General features: G+C 49.6%; 1 protein-coding gene across 2 annotated transcripts; it reads right to left on the bottom strand.

The window, feature by feature from the left end:
* Window positions 1-9,591: 9,591 nt before the first annotated feature.
* Window positions 9,592-14,003, bottom strand: higd1a (HIG1 hypoxia inducible domain family, member 1A). Of its 2 annotated transcripts, none has more exons than XM_039754055.1 (4): window positions 13,873-14,003; window positions 11,975-12,073; window positions 10,628-10,759; window positions 9,592-9,986 (listed from the first exon to the last, which is right to left on the bottom strand). In XM_039754055.1, exons 2-4 carry the CDS (start codon window positions 12,066-12,068, stop codon window positions 9,928-9,930), a joined length of 285 nt encoding a protein of 94 aa, XP_039609989.1. In that variant the 5' UTR covers window positions 12,069-12,073; window positions 13,873-14,003; the 3' UTR covers window positions 9,592-9,927. The 2 variants fall into 2 exon arrangements, with proteins under 2 accessions (XP_039609989.1, XP_039609990.1); XM_039754056.1 differs by lacking the exon at window positions 13,873-14,003 and adding an exon at window positions 12,145-12,250.
* Between the last annotated feature and the right edge of the window lie 357 nt (window positions 14,004-14,360).

The following is a 14,360-nucleotide window of genomic DNA, read 5'->3' as shown; positions in this document are numbered from 1 at the left end:
CGGTGCTCATGGCGTCGGGTTCCGGGTAGATTTGCTGCAGACCGGAGACATTATGGGCGGATCTGAAGGCGGGATAACTGGAAATGCGAGTGGATACTATTGGCTGACTCAGAATTTCAACGAATGAGATTATTGTTCGTCTATGACAACCAAAAACTCACCTGTCCAATTATCAACGTTTGAAGTTGTCTCGCAAGTGTAACTTTAACTAAACGCGTCACAGTTCGCGATCCCTCCCTACCTCTTTGAGGTTCCGCCTTATAGAGTTTCCTCTTAAATAACCTGCCGTTGTACCCAGCGACGAAACTCCATTACACGAAAGATGAAGAAGCGACGAAACTAATAGCTCGTATTTTTGACGATGGAAGTAAGTGTGCTTCGAAATGAAAACGTTTGACATTTGCACAGTTTTCTTCGTATTTTTAATAACGTTGTTTTGCATGGTTATGGTTGTACCGTGAACCATACGTTTGTATTAATAATCATTTTCGCTGTAGTAACTGATTTATATTCAGGACTTGAAGTGGATCGGCACTCCGCGGTACCGGCAACTCTTCAAATTCCACAAAGCGAGTTTCACGAGAACTCCTCGACTGTGCGTGGAAAACGAAACTTCAGGAAGCATCAAAGAAACTCGGATCCGTTAATGCGTCGTGAAGTTGGCTTTCGAGAAAGTTCGCTTTGACTGCAGCGGGGCCCGATATTCCTTTTATTCTTTTCAGTTTAGTTCCTTCAGTTGGAGTAACGTGTCGAAATTGTAATACCAACTAATAATAATAATGTTTTTGTACTGTCAATTTGAATCCAATTTCATGGTAGTTTTGTGCAGATGATGTCCTGCAATGGGCAGCGCGCCACCCAGACTGGCAGTCGCGATGTTCACAGAGCCTTTCAATTTAATTACAGGTGACATTTCGATTTGATATACAGTGGATGATCTTCTGGAAATTGGATGTTAATAAAAAATCAGGTGAACTGCAAACCCCCGTCTGTTAAACTTGTCGTGTTTGACTTTCACGTGTCTCTTGTCTTCTCTTCTTTTCTTAGGACACCCCTGGTGGTTCAGTAGGCTGTGGAGCAGACACGTTGATGGACTTTATGTGACTTTACATTTGTGTTTAGGTCGTTCAGTCCTTTAGCTCTTCTTCTCTCTCAGTCTGCTCTTCATCTGACCAGCAGGAAGGAGCTCTTTGAATTTACTGCCAGGATGCTGCTAACATATTTATAGATTTTCTTCATGCGTCGCATTCATTTAACGTGCCCTCCACTATTAATGACACCCCTTATAAAAATCTGTACTTTTTGACGAGGGCTTTGTTTTTCTATTGTGTCTCAAGGTGACATTCCTTCAGCAAACGGGGATTTTCATTTTCTTTTGACCCTTCTTACTAATTTTTACAAGGGGTGCCAATAATCGTCTTTATCTGACTTGCAGATCACTTTAGGTCGTGTCCAGATTGGGGTCTTCATAATACTCTGAGATAATGGAGATTGAGATACCCGCCAACGAGAGTTCTTGTAATGAAGCACAGACGAATTCTCAGTTTGAACTCGAGTCCAAAGTGTCCACTTCTATGAGACAACAGGAGGCCCAAACCGGACGGCTGGCACAAGACAAACACTCCATGGGACAGTCTGAGGTGTCCACCGTGACGGGGGGCTGCAGAGACCAGCGGGACCTCCAGGAGGACTCGGCATGAAGAACCGTTGGAGTTCACCATGAGGGCCGGGTAACCGAGTTCAGATAACGAGTCCAAGTTTACTTTCCTATTGTGATCTGTCGAATAGCAGAGAGCCGCGATGACTTCAGAGCCCCAGGTGTCATCCAAATGGTTTTAAGGTCACCGCCGGGTAACGGACAGATGGGGACAGGTGGCCTCGTCAACTACCTGATGACGTTCTGTGAAGAGCGGCAGGCGCCGTTGTGAAGATGGACACCCGAGTTCACCTCGTTGTGGATGTGCCGGTGCCGGAGGAGTACAGAAAGTCTCTCGGTGAGTGAGAAGATGGACCAGCAGACGGTCAGCGGGACGTCCCGTGGTGTTGGGAGCAGACGGCCCTTTCCTCAGTCGTGAATTACGAGAGGACACGTAGAAATGTAAATCTGGGTTTGAAGTGAAAGTTAAAATCCACATCACTTACACTTTGAAGTCTTTGATAAACTTGACCTTCAGCTGGAGTCGCCGGTCGAGGACAGACAGCAACACTGAGGGTCTCCTCTGATAAACGCGTCCCTCTCTTTATTTGTCTTTTTATTTCTGAGTGTCAAACATAATAATAGAGTCGTGTTGATGTGAAGAAGAACGGACGCCTTGCCTTGTTCATGAACTTCTCTAGATTTGAAATTCTCGGTGTGTCTCCGTTCAGGCTAATCGTCGACCCCCCTTCCATATTACAGTATTTATATGGCGTCCATACACATGCGTGCTCTTTAATGTATTCTCTGATCAGTCCGTGTGTCACAATGCACAAACGAGACGAGTTGTGCTTTCACTTCCACCGACTCATCCTTATTGTGAATTGTGAATATTTCTTGAAGCGGACGTACAGTTAATGCTGAATAGTTCGGAGTCCGGCTTTGTGTTAGGTGGGGACGATAGATACGGAGTGGCCTCCTCGTGTATGAACACCGTCTAGAAACGGCACTCGCTCGGCTCGACTCGCAGGCAGGAGCAGGAAACGGAGCGTCCGGATCAAGACCGGCTCTTCACTTACAGCCCGCTGTCCAAAATCGGGGGGCTTACTGAGCTCGACGTGCGAGTCACACTTTCAATACAAGAAATAAACCCTGAGTGTGTAACAGAAACCTGTAAATGCGTGTCAGTGTCGCCATAATCGCCGTTTGAAGTGCACGCTTACTGTCCTGCTGTACGTTTAGGACACGTCCATCGTGCGACCGGTCACCGCAACACAGCCTCACGCTGCTATTAGGACAGCACCGGCACATTTGTTTCTGCACTTTTCTTACAGTAGTTTTTCTGTTGCTTACATACGTGAAGGTTTACTGTTTTAAAACCGTAACTCACAGCGAGAACCTCGTTATTCTAAGGTCTTGACATTAAGTGTGTGTGTGTGTGTGTGTGTGTGTGTACACTGCTGAAAGAAATTAAAGGGACACACAGCAGATCTCAATGGAGAAAATCCTGCTGGACATCTCGACTCATATGGACTGATATGACGATGAGTTAGGGACGAAAAGATGGGAATGAAAACCGTCTCTCTGTCTGTCTGTCTGTCTGTCTCCTGGAATCTCCTCCGTGCTGGGAGACACAGAAAACCTTCTGGAAATGCCACAAGGTATTGATGTGCCATCCTGAAGAAGTTGGACTACCTGTGCCAGCTCTGTAGGGTCCACGTATGGCCTCATGCCACCAGTAGTGACGCTGACCGTAGACAAATACGAGTGACAAAAGAGATGAGGAGGGCAAAATGTCAGTGGCCTCCCTCCACCTGTTCAACCATTCATTCCTGTTTTGGGGGTCGTCTCATTGTTGCCCCCCAGTGCACCAAAGCAGTTGAAACTAATAAACTGATGAGCCCCTCTGCCAGTTAACTGAGCCCATCAGTAGACCACCAGTGACTTGACTTGATGCTGAACTCCCATTCAAAATGCTTCCTTTACTTTTTTTGAGCAATATCTATCATATGGCGCCTTTCACTCTATCTATCTATATAGCGCCTTTCACTCTATCTAGCGCCTTTCACTCTATCTATCTATCTATGTTTATAGCGCCTTTCACTCTATCTGTCTAATTATATAGCACCTTTCACTCTATCATATAGCGCCTTTCACTCTATCTATCATATAGTGCCTTTCACTCTATCTATCTATCTATCTATCATATAGTGCCTTTCACTCTATCTATCTATCATATAGTGCCTTTCACTCTATCTATCTATCTATCTATCATATAGTGCCTTTCACTCTATCTATTTATCTATCATATAGCGCCTTTCACTCTATCTATCCTATAGATAACTACATTAATATAATCCAGTTTTTCAGTATAAACCTATGACAAACATTTTAAAAAATGCCTTAGCAGAGATAAATTCCCAGCTGTCCAGAGTGAATGATTTAATGGCTGTGACTTGGCAGCCCCAGTGCAGTGTGTGCCAGCTGACCAGTAAAGTGGTGTCATTTGCCGCTGTACTGGTTGTTCTGTCAGGGCCATACTGGTGTATAGAGACTCTGAGTGCTACTAATGTGCCGTCTGCTTGTGTAGTCATATAGGATGATGCCCAGCTGCCCTCTCTGCCATCTCTATCTTGTTACCAGTCGTGAGGCCGATGCCCGTCAGTGCCCGCTGTACAGATGGACTCCTGGCCTCCTCCTTCAGTCTCCGAGACACTAAAGTCACCCCAGTGGACCTGCCGGATTCAAATGGAGGCTCAATGAGATACGAACTACAAACAAACGTCTGTCAAGTGTCTCTCTCTAAATGTGACTGTTGTATAATTATTATAATAATATTATAATAAACATGTATTGGATGATCTTACAGAGGTATTTAAAATCCCAAAAGTAATAAAGATCCACAAAAGTGAAACAATTGAATCCCCTGATTAACAGGTGCACAGTCACAAAAACTGCAAAACTATTCTCTTTTGAAGGCATAACATTTGCTCTTCACAGATCATTTAACATAATAAACTTCATTATAAAAATAATAAAAGGCAGCCGATGGCTTCTTTAAAGTCACAATTTTATTGGCAGCTTTCTTAACGTTTTCTCTTCCCTGATACCTGAACGTGAGCGTGTCAAGTGTATGATTGTTAATATTCTGTAATCATAATACAATTAAAACCAAACTTGAGATCCGCAGGCAGGAAACTCACTGGAGCTGCTGGTGTGTTGAGAGCAGACATGAAGAGCGGCGAATATCTGAGGGACATCAGCAAAGAAAGAACTGAGGCTCATCTGTGGGCAGTGGAATATTAGGAATACATGAATCATAAATAGTAATGAGAACAATAAAACACATTTTAGGGTTGTGTATTATAGAAGTAAAGGTTTAACTCTGACAGTTTATTTAGTACGTTTATAGCCCGCCTTTAAGGTGACTTGTTAAATGTAGGCGACGATTTCATTTGGACATTCGGGATAACAACAACAGTTAAACATTTGTTTTAATCTGAGCGACTCAATCACGTTGAGCCCACACTTAAGTCCACGTCAGTCCGTTAAAATCAGGCGGACACAAGTTTGTATTGTTATGTTCATTTAAACTTTCTTCAGACGTTGTTTAGTAACGATAAATATCTCATATCCAAACTTTTATTGTCATTATTTTTTCCTTAAATGACAAGAATACACTGCGGTCTTAATAATGCACTCGACAGATGGTGGCACCAGTAGAGTACCGTCGCTGGTGTGTTTTACGAACATACACCCCGTCTCTTACAGTCACTTTATCTGGACCGTCCACATTTACAAGTGACTCCCACCTTTCTTTTTACGTATCCATAAGGCAATTGGCTAAAGGGGGACATGAATGACAAATAACACCGATTAGCGACTTGTTAACTAAAGAGGTGACTGACCGCGAAGTTTAAATTTTCGATTGGCTGATCAGTGCCTGACGTACACAAATGTAATATATGATTGGCTGAAGTCGATAATGATAGTCACGCCCATTTCACTCCGGTCTGCAGCGACATCGACGACTTGGCGAGAGACGCGGCTGTGAGGAAGTCGTTGTTGTTGTCGTCGCTTTTCTTTTTCTTTTTTATTGACATGTTAAAGAACCAATGGGGCGCATCGTTCGCTGTAATTAACCACCTTAATCTGAATAGCGAAGCACGAGGCTCAGCTTACATAAAAGGAGAGAAGGAAGAAAAGTGAACGATAAATAAATAAGAAAGACCTGAAAGTCATAAAGTACACGAAAGTACACACCCGTAAAGGAAATGTTAAACGTAGCAGTCTTCTAGCAGCTCCATATTTAAGGCAGAAGGACAATAGTCTTGAAGTCATTTAGACAAACTGAGGAAGAAGCAGCGAGATTATAAAATGGTTACATTGATGAAATTAGAACGATAAGAACATCAACTGCATGAAGCTCGTATCGTAGCCGGCGCTGCACTGATGGCCGTCTGCTGCCGTTCTTATAGGCACCCCTGGCGCTGGTACTGATGATGATGATGATGATGATGTGTCACCACCTCAAGGTTTGGTGCAGCCGTTAAATGAGAGAAAAAGAACAAATCAACAGCAGCACAAAATATCACAGAAGTTACCAAACGGTGGTCCTAAAAGTCCCTCAGGTGGGCATGCAGCGTTTATTCGGGTTTTGGAGGAAGAGGGCACTCCACCCTGGACAGCCCCGTGACGGGCACATCCTGTTTGAATCGGGCAGTCACAGAGCGCAACTGTTCACATGAAGTCTTTGAATTAATGCTGATGGGTCAGTGCCACACCATTCTTAAAGCTACATATGGGGTCGCCTTAATAACCCCACCAGCGGGCGACCCCTCCAAGGGGTCAAAGTCTAAAAAATCAACGTTTGCGGTGCTGCAGGGAGTGAAGGTCCCTGTTTAATGCCATCTGGTATGGGATTCGTAAAAACAGTGTTAATATTTGTGATGCGCCATCTGTTGGAAAGGCAAAGACACAGCCACTGGCCGGACACACGGACACTCACCCTTTTATTACGGTGGACGAGGTTCTTTTTCATTAACATTACATTTACATTTTAAAGAGAATCCTTGAACATCCATAAGCCCTCCTTTGTTATCCAGAGGGCGCACTGCGGCTTGGCCATTTGTTTTGGAGGGCGCTGACGGGTGCCCATCTCAACATATCCTCAGCTTACCTGTAATCAGGCCTGCAGAAGTGCCAAGACCCTCGGGCCAGTAACAGACGCCGTAGTGTGCCGTTTGTTGGCGTTCTGCCCCGTGGCATGACCTTCAGCAGACAGACGTGAGATCTGAACACTAGGCGGGCGGGCCCATGACTTTCAACCCACGAAAGAGAGGCCTTGGCGCTGCTGCAGCTATGGCGCAGGTGTCTCTAATAACCCGCTAGCACTTCTACTGAAGGGACCGGAGCACCCTAGGGCTCAAATGGGGCCGAATAATAAACTGAAAGTCGCTCATTTCAGGCAGGTGGGCTTTGTGAGCTGATGGAGGTCAACGGCAATTCCACTGAAACGGGACTTTCACCTGCTGCAGCGTAACATGGAAAACTGAGACCACCGTGAAGCCCGGAGCAGCGCCCGAGGACAACTTCTGGACGTTCATCAATGTTAGACGCACGCTTAAGGGTCACAGAGGGGTGGGGGGTGAAGGCGCAGAAACTTGAACGCGTGACCCGTGGGCAGCAGCTGGAAGTGAGGCTGTGGTGGGCGAGTCCTGCCTGACTGACGACACTCGGCCCCCCGACACACTTGTTATTAAACAGGCCCGCCAGGTCCATTTTATTACTTGATTTTCCCGTTCCTGTTGCTGACGCACAGCCTGGGGGTCTCGAAAGGAAACGATGCCCCCTAATCCCCACTGGCTTCACGGCACATCGGCCAATCGCCCTGAAAAAGGCACCGGTGACAAAAGGGACAGGCTCCTCTCGATACAAGGGCTTGAGCCCCCTCAGCATGAAGCAGACCTCCACAGTGGGCAGAATAGGAGGAGTGCCAAGCATCAGCACACACTCACCCCCTGACCCGAAGTGATCGAATGTCATGGACCCCAAGAGTGCCTCAGCCACGCCCTGCCTGCTTTGTCATCGTTTGGTCACATGGGGCCTTTGGGGCTGCCGTCTGTCTGAAACGTCGTAACTCGGGGCTACGAGGAGGAGAGGCGGAGGGTAACTCGCTGACGTTTGGTGCCCGCCGTGTTTCTGAGTCGACTCGTTTACCCAGCGCGAGTGAACTTCTCTCAGGTGAGGAGCCGTCGCTTCACTGTCACCGTGAGTCAGCAGTCGGGTGCCGCGCCTCGGGCTGTTCCTTCACAATGCCGAGTTTCCTTTCCTCTCCGGGCTTCACCTCGCTTGTACTTTCAGTGTTGTGGCCGCACCCAAGGTGGTCTGCCTGATACAACGGGGGCCCTGAGGCTGTCAAACACAAAGAGCTTCCCGACAGATGGGGGCTGCCGGCCCTCCTGGCGTTTTGCTTTGGTGGGCTGCCACCTTTGTACAAGGGTCCTGGCTTTGTTTCTTTGACTGCAGGATGTCAGCGGACCACCAACCCAATTCCATCCTTCAGATTTCACGTTCAGAATCCTCAGCACCGTTACCAGTTTGGCTCTCACATTCACTGATTTAGGGGTCTGCTTTGGGACCCTGTAATGGAGACAGTGGACAGACACACACTGTGCAGGGGAGCCTGTGCACCCAACCTCACACTGCGCCAGTTTGAAGACCAAGAGGGCGACGTGGCACTCGGCTTCATCGATGGACAAGCCCACCCTGTGCTCACGTCAGTTCACGGTCGTGGCGGCGGACGTTTGGGCGGCCCACCTGAAGGTCACACGCCCCACAGACACTGGGCTGCTCTTTACAGCGCCTTTCACCCTGGACTCGTCCCATTGGCTCCTTGTACATGCAGTGCATTGTGGGTTCATCTGCCAGCCACCTTCATAAATGTAACAAGTGGAGTCGTCGTTAGACAGCTGCCTGCTCGGACCCCGTCCCAAACTATGACCTCTCGGGTGTCTTCACACCCACACCACAGTGGGCTCTCTCACTGCCCGCCTTAGGAGAGGCTCATGCAGCGCGTTCCCTGGTATACCAAGGGACCTGTTCCAACTTGAGCTGGCCTGGCGCTCAGGGGTCTGATCGCCCTCTTGAACGGTAGCCACAGGCCAGGGGGTCCACACCCACGGGACAGCCGAGAGACCCTCCAGCGGAGCCTTTGATGTCTTCACTGCTGCTGTGCCAGCTGCCTCGTCTCCTTTCCTCCATGACATCAGCCCGTCGCAGCCCTTGTGCCCACCTTTACAAATCAGACTAACACACCGTTGAACATCATAATCGTCACGTGTGCGCGCATGGCACCTGTGGACCCCCTGAGAGCGGATGGAGCAGGTGGCAGAGAGCTGCAGCCGAGGGTGGTGCAGTCACACCATAGAAAATTTCATAAAGCAAACTCAAGATGGCATGAATTATAACAGCATTTTATTGATCTTAGGGGGCAAATCTGTTATCACTTTTGGGGGCTGCTGCCGTCACACCAGGCATGGCCACATCCTTCATCTGTTTAGGTGCCACAGGTGCTGCCAGTTAAGACGTGCCAGTCAAGCCCAGGCCTCTGCTCCATCCAGCCTCCGGTTCAAATGTCAGAGACCCTCGTAAATCGTGGAGGTGCAGCCAAGTGAAAGATGAACTTAGTCGAGTGTGTGCTAAAATGTGCCACAATGGGAGGCCACTGGGAGGACATGCAGACATCACTCCCACCTAAAGCTCTGAAATCATGTTGTGCCAGGCAAGTCCTGTGACCATCCTGCCATCACCTTAGGAATAAAGAGAGCGGCAGGGGCCACAAAATCATCAGCTGTGGGCAACTGTGCACACTGTGACAAAAGGCGTAACTCAGGTGTGCCAAGGCGGTACAAGCGTGATAAGTGAGCTCAGAACAGAAGGATCAGAGACAGTCGGTCAACTTGAAGGGTTTATGTGGTCAGTAAGAAGGACTTTCAAGATTTAGAATTTAAATACTTTACAGGTTTGGTAATAAAAATAAAAGCGTCTCCTGCTCCATCCTGGGTATGAGGATCAGCTCTGCCACTCATCCTGCTGCCAAGTCAAGTGTTCAAGTCTGGTAAACGCTGCTGCCATTCTGGTCCCATTCGGAGGATGTGTGCCACGCTCTAACGTTAATTAATAAATACGTTTAAGTGTAAGAAAATAAAACAAAACTCTTAATAAAACTTGTGAGACGCGCTTCACGTGCACTGCGGCGCTGATGAAAGGCATCACGGTGGTCGGCGTCACTACTTCTCCTGCTCCCGGGGCTTCACAAAGTACTCTCTGTACATGGAGTAGACCACCCCTGTAAGACAAAACAACAACAAGAAGCTGTCACGGTGCCGGGGTGTGCCCAAGTTGTACCATCTGAATCCCATATTTACACGCCAATTCATCAGGAGGGGTGTCAGGCGTTGCACTAAAAATGCACTCGACACTGCCAAGCACACCGGTGAGCTGCTCAATTAAAAAGGCCACCACCGGGGACAAAGTGACACTCCAGCAGTGTTGGCACTCGGATCCTGCCCACGTCACTCTGCAGACTTCCTGCTCACACCCACCCTTTGTAATTCCACTGGGAAGTTCTTTGATTTATAACGTGCTCAAGGCGGACGTGTGGCACTGTGCTAACCAACTGTATTCTGGTGCTGCACCATCAGGAGCTTTGCCAAAAGTGCAACATGGCACACAGCAGCCGTCTATGGCACCTTCTCAGCAAAACAGTGAGGCAGGATTTGTGAATGTGAACTGGGAAGTGTGCCACGTACAAAATAAATGAAGTGCCACAGGCTACGTGACAGGCACCAGCTCTAACCAATCACACGCCCAGGTCCCTGAACGCCTCCAATGACCCAGCAGTTTTCCTACAAGATGGAACAGGACCTGCAAGTCATAAACCTTAAGAGTGCCAGACCCCCTCTCCCCCGTGACAACCACTTAACTCACCCACAGTCATTGCTCCAACGACAAATCCTTGTGCGGCCACTCGCATGTGGATCAGGTGGACAGACATCTTCGTGTTCCGGGATTTCAGCCTATAAAGACCGTAAGCCACAATCCCAGCGAAGCCCGCCATACCTTGGAGAGAAGACAGACAAGAGAGCCGTGACCACCTGGGACGCTCCAATCCATGAGCTCAGGATTAGGACCGCGATTAACGGAATGGCAGGACCCGCGGCCCCCGACAGGACGGGTCACCACACGAGTCAGAGCAGCACATCCCAGAAGAGGAGGCTGGGTGTGCACACTCCCTCATACTGGGACAGTTTACAGCCCCAAAAGAACCCAATCTGAACATCAGGAAGAAAACCCACCAGCATGTAATGGCAACAAAAATTCAGCAATTGAACTCGGTACCCCTGGACCTTCTGGCCGTTATGCCCGCTCCACATTACTTGTTTAGCAGCACTTACTCACATGGTGAAGCGTCTGCCCGCCTGCCTTTGCCACATTCTGGAAAATACTGAAAATTCCACAACTGCAGTGGGGCTCACGGAGGACAGAAACACGACGCTTTGCTCGGACCCCCTGCAGCAGTGCTACTTCTGTCCATCTGAAGATCTTGGATGTTCTCAGGTGTTCTTTGTTGGAGCCTTTGGGATGATGGACTGAAATCCACATGGAGGCCCGAGGTCCTGACAGTGCCCAGAGCACACAGAGCCCAATAAAACAAACCTGACAAGACCCCACGTCTGCACAGAGCAGCGAGTCCTTCTTATCTTCACTCACTCTGGTGCCATCTGGGGACCCCCATGTGCTCTGTCAGGTTGGGACCCCGGACAATAAACTATGGGGGCAGATGCTTTACCATTTTCAAAGCCCCTCCGAGTTTGCCATTTACCTTTTCATGGAGACCCCCTTTCAGAGTATTTCAGCTTTGGCTCTTTTGTGTTGTGTGGGTGGGAGGTGAGGGGGGTCTCCGAGAGTCCACCTTCTGTTCACTTAGTCTTCCGTACTTGTTGTCTGTGGCCCCCACTTCTGTGTATGTTTTTATTATTTGCTCTTCCCCGACTTTATTGATCTTTAGCCAAACTGCTGCTTTCTCATTCATGTATTCAACTGGTGATGCCATCGCGATGTACCAGCTGGGCTACGCACCACAACTCTGCTTAATGGGTCTTCTTATCATCGTGTACCCCTTTAGTCTTTTAACGGATTCACAGGGCACTGTTAGGCTCGCACCTTAACTTTTACTGGCCAGCCAATGAGTCGGTGGGCACTCGTCAACGGGCATTCCTAACAGTGCCCACCAAACAAAGTATCCGCGCAACGTGAACTGAAAAAGCCACTCACCAATTGGCACAAAGGGAGCCTCTTTGGACTTCCTGAGCAGTTTGGATGTTTGGCCCTCCTCAGAGTACGAGGAAACGCTGCTGGTGGCAGACATGATTGCTGTAACAGAAAGAACAACATTAGCATCAGGGAAGCGCAAAGACCCCCATCAGCCCCCCCACCAGCCTTACCGGAGACACCTGCCCTGACAAGCGGAGGAGCACGACACACTGAATTGGCTCTCGGCACAATGTCACCGCTTCCTTGCCTGCCTCTTTATATACGAGGGATAATTACACAGAGACAAGGTGTTGCAATCAAATAACCGACGATGACAAAGCAATCCAGAAAAAAAAAAACACACACGCACGCCACAGGGCAGGTAGACGACGTGCGATTACGCAACCACAGCTCAATCCGAGTCCCCCAGCAGCCTGTCGCCGGGCGCCGCCGTCATGAGAACAAGGGGCCGCAGGATCTGGTCTGGCAGCTGATGGCCAGGAGCGCCCGTCTGACCCAAAGGCACTCTGCTTGGCTTTGATCTCACAGGCAGACTTCAGGTGCTCTTCAGCTTAAATAAATCAAAGTCCATAACGTGCCAACGAAAACACTGTCAAGTCCAAACGAGATACTGACCAGGAGCCAGCTGGAATATTGCAAGCCCACCTTTCCGGCTATTAATTCATCCCACAGCCTTATGTGGACCTCAAATCATCAAGAAAAACACACTTCAGCTGGAGATGCCAGCCACTCACGTGGCATTCAGCCAGCAGCAGGTAATTTACGATGGACCTGTCAGGAAGGCCGGGGTCCTGGCAGCACCAGTCGTTTCCACAGAGCCGCACACAGAAAGCCTGGTCACGGTCAAGAGGTGGCAAACGCATATGCATCTGCTCCTCCATTGTGTTCCCGGACCCCAGTGCAGCAGGCTGGAGGGCAGATGGGGGGGCTTCAGCTTCATGAAGACTCGGAGGTCCTCCTCAGTCAGTTACAGCACACGCATCCTCATCTGTTACAGTGGCGACCTGCTGGCATGACCAGCTTACCTGCACACTGTAATAGAGACAGGACAGCGAGTGACATCATGTCAAAGTGGACTGCAGGGCAGATTAGAGAACAGACCCCTCAACACATTCATGTGGGACCACCACACCAAGCCTGCCCACTACGGACACTTGGGAGGGTGAAGCTAAGAGGAATGAGCAGAACCGTACGTACCTGTTGAGTCGAGGTGCCTGTCGAAATCTGAGACCATCAGTCTGTGTGTGTTGTAGAGACCCCTGTGACTCACTCAAGGTCAGAGTCTGCACGTTTTACTGGTCACCTGTCATAACACACCTGCACGTCACCCCACATTTCAACAGCAGGTACGGTGGCAGGTGACGTCAGGGTCACACCGGCAGTGCAGTGCACGGGACTGGGCCTGTGACCTTGTGCTGCCAGTCCAACGCCATGGGTTCTGCGGGGTCACTTGAACCCTTACTGACCTCAATGGATGCTGGTTGGCCTCGGGGCTGCTCCCGCAGCAGGCCTCTTTAGAGGTCTGGGCCTCTAAAATGGTGGCCGGACTCGGGGGTTCGCCGTCCCTCAGTGGGGAGGTCAGGTCAGGTCACTCGGCCCTTCAATTCTCCATCTGTGCTCTTCCGAAAATGGACAGGAAGTCCCGGCCGCACCGCTGCGTCACCACATTCGTAACATTAAGCGAACCGCACTTACAAAACGTCAGGTCATCACGGGATGCGACACGGAATGTCACTTCACGTCACTGGCCAGCACCCTCGAGGGGTCAGTACCGTTTAATCCTCACCGGCGAGGGCTCCCCGATGGCGTCCGTCAAAATGCCGGCTGAGCAGCGCCGAACGTGCCAGCAGCTCCTGCCACGTACTAACGGGAACTCCCAGCTCTCACATCCCCCTTACCTTTTAAACGCTCACTGGCCTTGTAACGGGTTTAGCTCACTGAAATTCACCTCTCCGCCGTTCACTTTATACCGGACAGCCGGCACCGGGGACACGCGCCTCTTGCGTCATCGAACGTCACTGAGAGAGCGTGAGCAGGGAGGCGGGAACAACTAGAAAAAAAAAATCAGCGCGCTCGCCTCATTGGCGCTCAATTTAACCCGCCGGGCGGCATTTCGGACGTTGGAGTCCACCTGACGTGACTGCGGCCGACGGCGAACAATCCACGCCAAGCAGAGTGTCTGGGCACGCGCGAGTCAGCGCCGCACGTAAAAGTCACACGCGTGGTGAGAACTGAAACGCCGAGTACCAAAGCGAAAGTCGACAAGTCGCGAAGCGCGTCACACGGCGAGACTACATTTACCACAATGCACCGCTGCCGAGGCCGCCGCACTCGGGTACAGAGAGTGCTGTACAGTGCGGTGACGGTCCTGCAGCGAGCGCTGGAG

Source organism: Polypterus senegalus, chromosome 5, assembly GCF_016835505.1.
Source record: "Polypterus senegalus isolate Bchr_013 chromosome 5, ASM1683550v1, whole genome shotgun sequence".
Classification (NCBI taxonomy): Eukaryota; Metazoa; Chordata; class Cladistia; order Polypteriformes; family Polypteridae; genus Polypterus; species Polypterus senegalus.
The sequence above is the reverse complement of the archived record's forward strand: the minus strand, read 5'-3'. Positions and strand labels throughout refer to the sequence as shown.